General features: G+C 35.3%; 1 protein-coding gene across 2 annotated transcripts in view; it reads right to left on the reverse strand.

Annotated features, from left to right (window-relative positions):
- Window positions 1-1773: 1773 nt before the first annotated feature.
- The window catches only part of PARN (poly(A)-specific ribonuclease), a 39991-nt gene continuing 32924 nt past the window's right edge, over window positions 1774-8840 (reverse strand). For both annotated transcript variants that reach the window (XM_005420420.1, XM_031056547.1), the window contains 2 exons: window positions 4221-4414; window positions 1774-2667 (listed from right to left, as the gene is read on the reverse strand). In XM_005420420.1, the coding sequence (XP_005420477.1) occupies window positions 2615-2667; window positions 4221-4414 (247 nt within the window). In that variant the 3' untranslated portion in view covers window positions 1774-2614. The remainder of the gene's footprint in view (window positions 2668-4220; window positions 4415-8840) is intronic.

The following is an 8840-nucleotide window of genomic DNA, read 5'->3' on the forward strand; positions in this document are numbered from 1 at the left end:
GGGGGGAGCAGCCGAGGGCGAGAGGCGCCGGGACAACGCCGGGACAGCGCTCTCAGGCGCACGGCGGAGCTCGGGGCTGGCCGGGGCAGGGCCAGGAGCTGGACTCAACGATCCTCAGGATATTGTGTGATTAACTGACCTCTGGAGTCAGTAACAGCACAAACCCCCAGCGATCAGAAGCCCCAGAGCCATCATAACTAGTGATGACAGCTTTGCTTTCCCAAAACAAATTATATGCACGTATTTTAAACATATATTATGAAATAAATGTGGATCTAATTTAAGCTACATTCTTTCCCCCCTAGAATTAATTATTTCATTTAAGGCGCAGGGAAGCGGACCAAGCCCCACACAACAGCGGGGTCTGGTGCAGGATGAGCGGTGTCAGCTCCTGCTCAGGACACCACCGGCCCTGAGCTCTGACACTCATCCAGCCACATTTAGTGTCAGAAATATTACAGCCCCTTCCAGCACAGTTCAGTAGCTTATCCAGGTGTCAACTGGTAAAATCAAACACACATGAGGACTAGGGCACGCAAGAACCCTGTTTTCTTAAGTGGTATTAATTACTGATAGGGATCAGTAACATCCAGCTTCTCAAAATGACACCTGAGAGGAGGTGCATAGAAATAGTGGGTATAGCTGTCAACCTTCATAGTGTAGAGATGTGTGTATGTAGCCTACTCTGAAGAAACAAGTTTTAAGGGATTGGATTGTAATGTAATTAAGACTTCTGTTTTCCCTGCAGGTATGTAAGCATTGCTGCTCAAGAGCAAAGATCCTAATGGCGTCAGGGTACAGACTCCAGGTGGATTCTGTAACACTGTGGCCCTCTCTGTCTCTTGAGCAGCTAACTCCTTGCCCCTTAACCTGTACTTCGGACAATCCCCTTAAATGCTTCTTTACCCTTCTGTCATCATGACTCAAGCTCTGTCCCAAATCATGCTAGGCCAGGTCTTTAGGATATACAGTTAACAACTCACTCCAGCATTTGGATAGAACACCATGTGATTTACCTGAATCACCCCAATGAGAGATGAAGACTCCGTTTGACTGTTACTAGGTGTTGCACATATTCTGAGAACTAAATTTACAATTGGTTTGGATACTCAAGATGAAAGTGATTTAAGTATTTTAGTTCCAAGGTCTTGAGTCTTGGGGAAGAAAAGTCTCTGGATTCTGGAGAGCAGAAGAGTTCAGTTACTAATTTTCCCTTGCATCACTAATAGCAAATCTTCTTTCCCACATTTTAGTGTGAGAATGTGATGATAGAGCTGCTATTAAACAATTTAATTATAGTACTTCTGGGAGTATTCTAAGGTTAGAAATGCAACACTTCACATTTAACATCTTGAAATTATTTTTTCCCTTTGCAATGCAAGTTCACAATCATTTAAAAACCCACAAATTTGGACACACCTTCAAACAGGTTATTCCACGCTTAACAGACCAGTGGTTCCCATTCTAGTGTAAATATAATATAATAAAGCCTTCTTAATATTTCACTCTTCCACAGGAATGGTTCTGAATTTGCTGATTTGTAGAATTCTTTTGTTTTCACCCCTCCAAGGGAAACGCATAGCAATTTAAATCTTATGACAATAGGCTTGCTTTTTTTGGTTAGATTTCACAAATATCTTGAAAATAGTCCATGGAATAAAAGGGTCGGCTACTCACAGGATGACAAAAAATTGTTATATTAGGAAGAAGGAAAACAAAAAAAAAAGGTCTCACTAAAACCATTTCAGACGCTAATAAATAAAACCAAACCAGTTCCTAAGAAAATGTCTTTAATTTTCATGTTATGGAAATACATATTTTGGTTTTATTTCCATGATACAAAAATTTAAATATCAAACATTTTCTGAAATCTACCAATGCAGATCCTTTTTTAAACAAATAAAGGGCTGGTGCAGTTAGCAGGTTTATCACATTTACCAAAAAACAGTTTTTACAGAATCAGGATTTAAAAGTGGGAACAACAGATGTGAAAACAAAGAAAAACTACCTCCCACCAGGAAATTAATGTTTGAGAAACTTTTAAGTTACAGTTTTTTGAAAGGGTAGGTATGTGTAAGGCTGGTATTTAGATGAATACCACCTGCACTGGGGGTAGAGAACAGAAATTCAAAAAATGTTCCCAGATAAAGTAGCAGGTAGAAAGCAATAAGTGAAACTGCAGTTCTACCTGTTTCCAGAATGCTGACAGCATACTGAAGCTGCCTGAAAAAAGAGTTAAATATTAGGAGAGCTGTGGTAACTCCCCAAGCAAAGGAAACAGCCTAGCACAAAATCACAGAGTGCCAGTTCTTGTACAGTTCACAGCCAGCATGCCAAAGGAGGTGATCAAAGGACATTGAGTCTTGCTTCTTAAACCTAACATCAGTTACAACAGCAAGGATTTCACAGGATCAACGACAAGTCATATACTAGGTGATGTACACACGAGTAAAATTGACAGTGATTGTTCAAGAAACAGTTTAAAATAATTAAACTGATTTTCAGGACACATACTGCTTTGTTAACACCACTTTATTTAAATAAAGTATGGCTTCCAAGAGGTGTATTCTCTCAACTGCTTTCAATCAATTCCACTTTTTAAGGCAGCTGTTTCCTACCATGTTTCAGGGACCTCAAAAATTCCAGTGGAACTAGTTGTGAGGCTTCCTAGAAGACAGAATCATGGAATAAAAATTACATCAAGATTTTTTTTGCTGTTGTTCTTTCAGAGGATATTAAGACATATTTTCCTATAGAGGGAGGCTCTAGATACGTTACTGGCAAGTCAATATTAACAAAGAGGAACCAAGAGACTGTTTATGAATAGGTACTTAAAAAAAAGGGAAAAAATAAAGGTTAATTTCAGGTTTCTTACTTAAATGGTAAATAATGTATTTTTAACCCTAGTAATTAGGTAATTTTGGTTTTGCAATTACTAGGATGATAAAGTTAAATACTATTTTCCCAAGTGTACTTGTCATTATTTTTATTTAGGCTATTAAGACAGGGAAGAATATTTCCATCCCAAATTAACTGGAGAACAAAGATGAATCATTAATACTGATAAAATATATTCCCATAATGCCAAATACGAGCCTGAATTTTATACTCAGAATTACAGACACTGTTGTCATTTTGCATTTGCTTACAGGCCCCAGCTGCCCTACTGAACAAAAAGAAGAAAACAATTTCCAAGCACAGTTTTTGAATCAGCTAAGAAAGATTTTACTCTACCAAGTCAGGAGAAAGGATGTCTGGTATACAATACTACTTTCTGGATAAAAGCTGCTAGTGCAGTTATTGAAACAAAGTTTTAATTATGAATATTTGAATATACTTCAATATATGCAGTGCTCCAGATGACTAATATGGTATGGTCATCTGGACCAAATTAAAATATGATTTAATTTTTATTATAATCCAATTTCTGCAAGAAATTACTAACAAACATTGAAATAGAATCAACAAGAAATAGATCAATAAAATTTAAATATTTTCATGTTTAAATTCATGTGATCTAAGGATAGTTATTTCCTTTTTTTGCACAAGCTGCAGTAACTCACAAAACAGCAAAAATTACAAGGTGAAACATCATCATCTGATTGTAACCTGCCTGCATTTAGTCAGACGTTCAGTTCAAAGTATTTTGGCTAAAAAAATATATAGGTACTAAAATCTCTTCACATTAACCCTAGGTGAAGAGTCTTCAGCCAAATAAAGCCCAATAAAGGTTATAGTTACAAACATCACACAGAACACTGAATGAATCAATGCATACATCAAAACAGAGTGCCTTCAATATTGCTCACAATATGCAAAACACATTGACTAACCTTATCTACAAAGTCACATTAAAAAAAATAGAATACCTAAAAAAATATTCAAAAAGCTTTGTTTTAAGGAAGAAAGTAAGCAAAAGTAATAAATCAACTACATTCTGATTCCTTTGGTTGGTGTCAGATTGGGTTCTGGTTGGTTGTGAGTTTTTTGGTTTGGACTGAGTTCTTTGCTTTTTGATGTTGTTTTGGGTTTGTTTGTTGAGTTTTTTTACCTTTTTTATATGATGCAGTCTTCAGTTTCAAGAAGAACTTTGAATGTAATGGAGTAAGTTACTGCTAGAAGTAATGACTTTCAAGAGAAGAATTCCAGTTCTGTTCAAATGTAGAACATTTACAAACAGAACAGAAAATCATGTGCATTAACATGGTTCCAGCACTTACCTGCTGGAACTTGCTCTGTCTTGATCTTTTTCAACTTTTTGGCTCTCTTCTTGCCATCTGGAAGGGACTCTGCACAGGAGTCTGTCTGATCATTTTCTGGATCTTGGCCTTCTCCCTCTTCCATATCATCAGAAACAGTTTCTTCCTCAATAGGACTCATGCTTCTCTTTCCCACTGTACTGGTACCTGTAAAACTGGGACATAGAAGAAAGATGATTGTGAAAAAGTCAAGAAGACAGAGGTACATAGGTACACATTGTTGTACATCCATTAAACGCTTACGAAGGTAGAAGAATAAACTGTCATAAGTGGTGTACCATGAAATTGCATTATCTGAAAGATCTGGCCTAACCATAAAATTCCTTAAGTTTTCTATCCAATCCAATCTTATGTAGATCAAGGTATTCATTTTCTGTACTACTGATGTCTCAGACTTAGCTGCTATTCTGATGAGATCACTCATCTGAAATGTAATTAAATCAGTTCTCTATCCCTGCACAGTTTTACATTTTATTCTCATAGTTATGTAAGCCCTTTAAAGCACTGTCAATAGACACCAAATCATGCACAACTGAAGCCTCAAATCCACATCTTGAAATTGAAGGAGTCGACAGGCTAACTTCCCCTCTCTCCTGGAACTACAGGTAGTTTTAAAAGCATTTATATATAAAGGTAGAGGAAAACATCAAGCTCCACACATAAAATTTAAATCTGGCTTTCAAGTGCAGAGTCCTGTTATTCATGGGACCAGTAAAATAAAGAGCACAAAAAATTGCACACTCATTTCATTAGCAGCATTTGAATGAAGTCTGACTAACAGAGTATAAAGATGAACTCAGAGCTCCACTCCATTCAGCACATACTGAAATAATCTTGTGTAGGCTTTTGTTCCACTGCAATGCTATTGTTAAATTTCCTTAAAAGACAACTGACAATATTAAAATCAAATTAGCATGAGTATAAAACAGAATGAGGTAGCAAAGGGGCTAATTAAAAAACAGTTCCCATTATGAACTTCTAGATATGTAAACACCAGCTACTTAAATGACTAATACAATGCTTTTAGAACAACGAATTTTATAAAGGGTAGTTTTAGATTTATGAACTTTTATTTTTTAATTAGAACTACACAACATGGCTGTATGCATCTAAGCCATGTTCTATTCTATGAGTTAAATATTAATACTAAGTTATAAAACAAAGCTTTACAAGGTATTTTTTTTCTTTTTAATCAACAGCAGTGAATGACGGCGTTTCAATAAGGTTTCAGCTAAAGGAAGAACTGTTAAATTTTGCAGTATACTTTTGGCTTTGAAATGGAATTTTTTCAGCTGAACATTTTGCAACTTAAAACAGAGTCTGTCTGGGATGTCCAAAGGCAATAAACAAAGATGAAACATATGATTACATCTCATGCTCTTACATCCACTTTAGGAGCACAAACACCATTTACTTTGATGAATAGCTGGTTTTTCCTCCAAACATTCACACACAGAAGGCCTTCTTGCACGATTTCTTACAAATCATCATTTTGAGTCATACCATAACCACCACCAATAAAAAGCTGGATAGAACTGTTAATCCTATGTACACACTTCAAGATTGCAAAACAGGCAAAAACTAGGGTTGGAAAGAAAAAAATCTAGGGAAGAAGGAGCATTAGGAAATTAAAAACTACTATTTTTTAAAAATACTGTTTAGAAAAGCTTGTAAGAATTCTACTTTGGGGAAAACCACTCTGAAAAATACATTAGGAAGAAAAAAACTCAGGAACCATAAATTATGATCCCAGGATTTCTTCAGCACTTGGCTCTCAGAAGGGAACTTGCACTCAGTGTAGGAAGAAGATCCTTTCTTGAATGGTCCTATGGCTGAATTTAATTTTTTCCAACAGAAGACTCCTGTGAAGTTATTGCAAATAAAGAGAAACAAATTCTTGACCTTCAGTGCACTTTTAGTTGGGTACCAAAGAACAACATAAAAATTAATTTTAGGCCTTATGGTCCTCCTGCAGATACCTTATGGGAAAAAAAAAGCCCACCACCAAAAAGTGGCAGCACAAAATACAAAATAAACATATTTATAATGAAGAACCATTGTCTTCCTTTCTCCCAAATAATTTTATTTTCTATTCATTCATTGATTTCATGGCTTCTAGAGAGTAAAGGGTTAATTTTTTTATGTCTTGTTCTTCTTTAACCTTAAGTAAGATTTAAGATTATAGCAACATTATTTATGTACTTAGCGGTAAATGAATATGGTTGCATATATGAGTTAGAGCACTACTCAAAGTTCAGTTTTCTACTTATAACAGTTCTTTTGGATGTGTCCACATATCTGCCTCAACTTCTTCATTCAGCTGAGAAACAACTGAACAAAGTTGAAGACTGGAACACAATAATAGCTTTCAGTTATTGCCCAATGCAGACAGACTTCTTGTATGATCCTTATGACCATTTAGAGACACAGATTTAAACCCCCTCTAACCATGTAACACTCAGGTATCAAAACACACCTGTACAACAGCTACCCAGGCAATAACTCCATTTATTTTCTAGAGAATGTATTTCAAGATGTACTAAATAGCAGCAATCCAGTACTATGGCAATTAAATTGAAAGAATCAGCAAGTGGAGGGGAGCAAAAAGTAGGAAAATAATTATGACAATATACCATTTAACATTTTCTGGTTTGGAAAAGCATATCTGAATTTTCAAAGAAACACTTCATCACAACAAGGTATTTTTAACCAGCCTGGATATATGAGGTCCTACAATTTCAAATAAATTTCATTTACACAAAACTAAGTTCACTTGACACTTGAAACAACATTGAGTGGTGGGAGTAGATACTGATCCATCACAAAAATCAGTCGTTTCAGCTGAAGAGCAGGTGAATTCACCTAAAATAACACTACATGCAGGAACACTATAATAATTTACTTGCAATATTTGTGATCTATACCCTTAATACCTCAGCTTTTGCAATTCCTATTCTCTAGTAATTACAGTGGTAATAAACCACTGTAAACAACCATTTCTGTAATAAACCAAAAGAATCATCATCAATAAACCAAGTAGAAACACTTGCACATTTCAAAAATTAAGTATCTTTGGCAAAATGAAGACATTCAAGGAAGTGGTGCTACAAACAGCACCCTGACTTGACAGAAGATGCAGCACTCTCAGTTTTAGGCACAATATTGTATCCCTTCCTTGTACTTCCTATAAGTCATTTGGCATTGCCCTTGCTCTTCTTTACTCTTTCCAGATGATGATCAGGAGAATAAGTAAGTACAATTAGAGCAGGGTGCCTAGTTTTCCATGGAGCAAACCCTATTTGACTTTTCCTGCTATGGTTTAACACCGTTTTGCTAAAGAAAAGCTCTTAAAGCCATGCATGTAACAGTCATGGCAGAGCTGGCAGGCAGTCCTTTGCTAAGCACAACATAGCCAGTTCCATCTGTTTCCTATGTGTGTTCTGAATAGCAACAGATCTGGACAAGGGGATCTTATTTACTACTTGAAGTTTTGTCAAATGCAGCAGTTTTTCATCTACTTCTCCATCTTACATTAATAATTAGGCATACTTCCATTGAAATAAATTTTTATATTTAAGGGTAGTATTAAGTTATATGCAAGGGATACATATTAATTATAAATTATTTTACCTTAAGGCTGCTATTAATACTATTAAACTTTATTTTCTGAAGAGAAGTTCCTCTATAATCTAGAACTACAGTTTTTCAACAAGACAAGAATTAAAGAACCTTTGTTACATATTTATCAATCTGTCAATTTAAGACAAAAGTTCCTTACAAGAAATACTCAACAACTTCCTTACTGAATGAAAAAGTAACCAGGACACATTGTCATCAAGGAGACAAACAGCTATCCTGCAGCTGTGCTCCTTGGCAGAAGCTGATGCAGCAAGCTCATTAAATAATAAATAAATAAAGGATGTAGTAACATGAAGCTATTATAAGGGATCAGCTGCTGGATACATCACAGTGCTGAGTGCTCAGCGAGATATGACTTCAACTAATCTGGACAAATATACATGCACACATACATATTTGTCCCAATGGTTTATATAAACATTGATATTATATTTTGTATTACAATTATTGTATAAAATATTTCTATTTTATCTATTATATATACCTTTAGATAGAAATATTTTTATATACCTTCTTCTGGAAATTAAAGTTCCTCTTGAGTGAAATCAAAGATCATGGTTTGCAGTTCCATGTTCTATCTAAACAGGTTATACTTCAGAGGAAGCATTTACAAAATATAAATTGACAAAATAATTAAATATAACTAGTAAAAAATAAAAATTAATGAAGAAAAACATGTCAAAAGACCTGCATGAGAGGGAATTCAGGAACAGAACCAAATCACTTTACAAATGGAATAATAAGAGAACAAAAAATTATGTAACATCAATTATAAGAGATCTGTCAACAAAATAAAGGCTGCTGTCCAAGGCTATCAAGTTGCTGAACCTGTGAAAATAAAAAGCTACTTCTTGTAGAATTTTACAACACTAGGTGAAGAAAAGGTACTAAAAAATTTCAAGGAGAGTAAGTGCTTAGACAAACAACTCATTGGGGTATGTC

Source organism: Geospiza fortis, unplaced genomic scaffold, assembly GCF_000277835.1.
Source record: "Geospiza fortis unplaced genomic scaffold, GeoFor_1.0 scaffold237, whole genome shotgun sequence".
Taxonomy (NCBI): Eukaryota; Metazoa; Chordata; class Aves; order Passeriformes; family Thraupidae; genus Geospiza; species Geospiza fortis.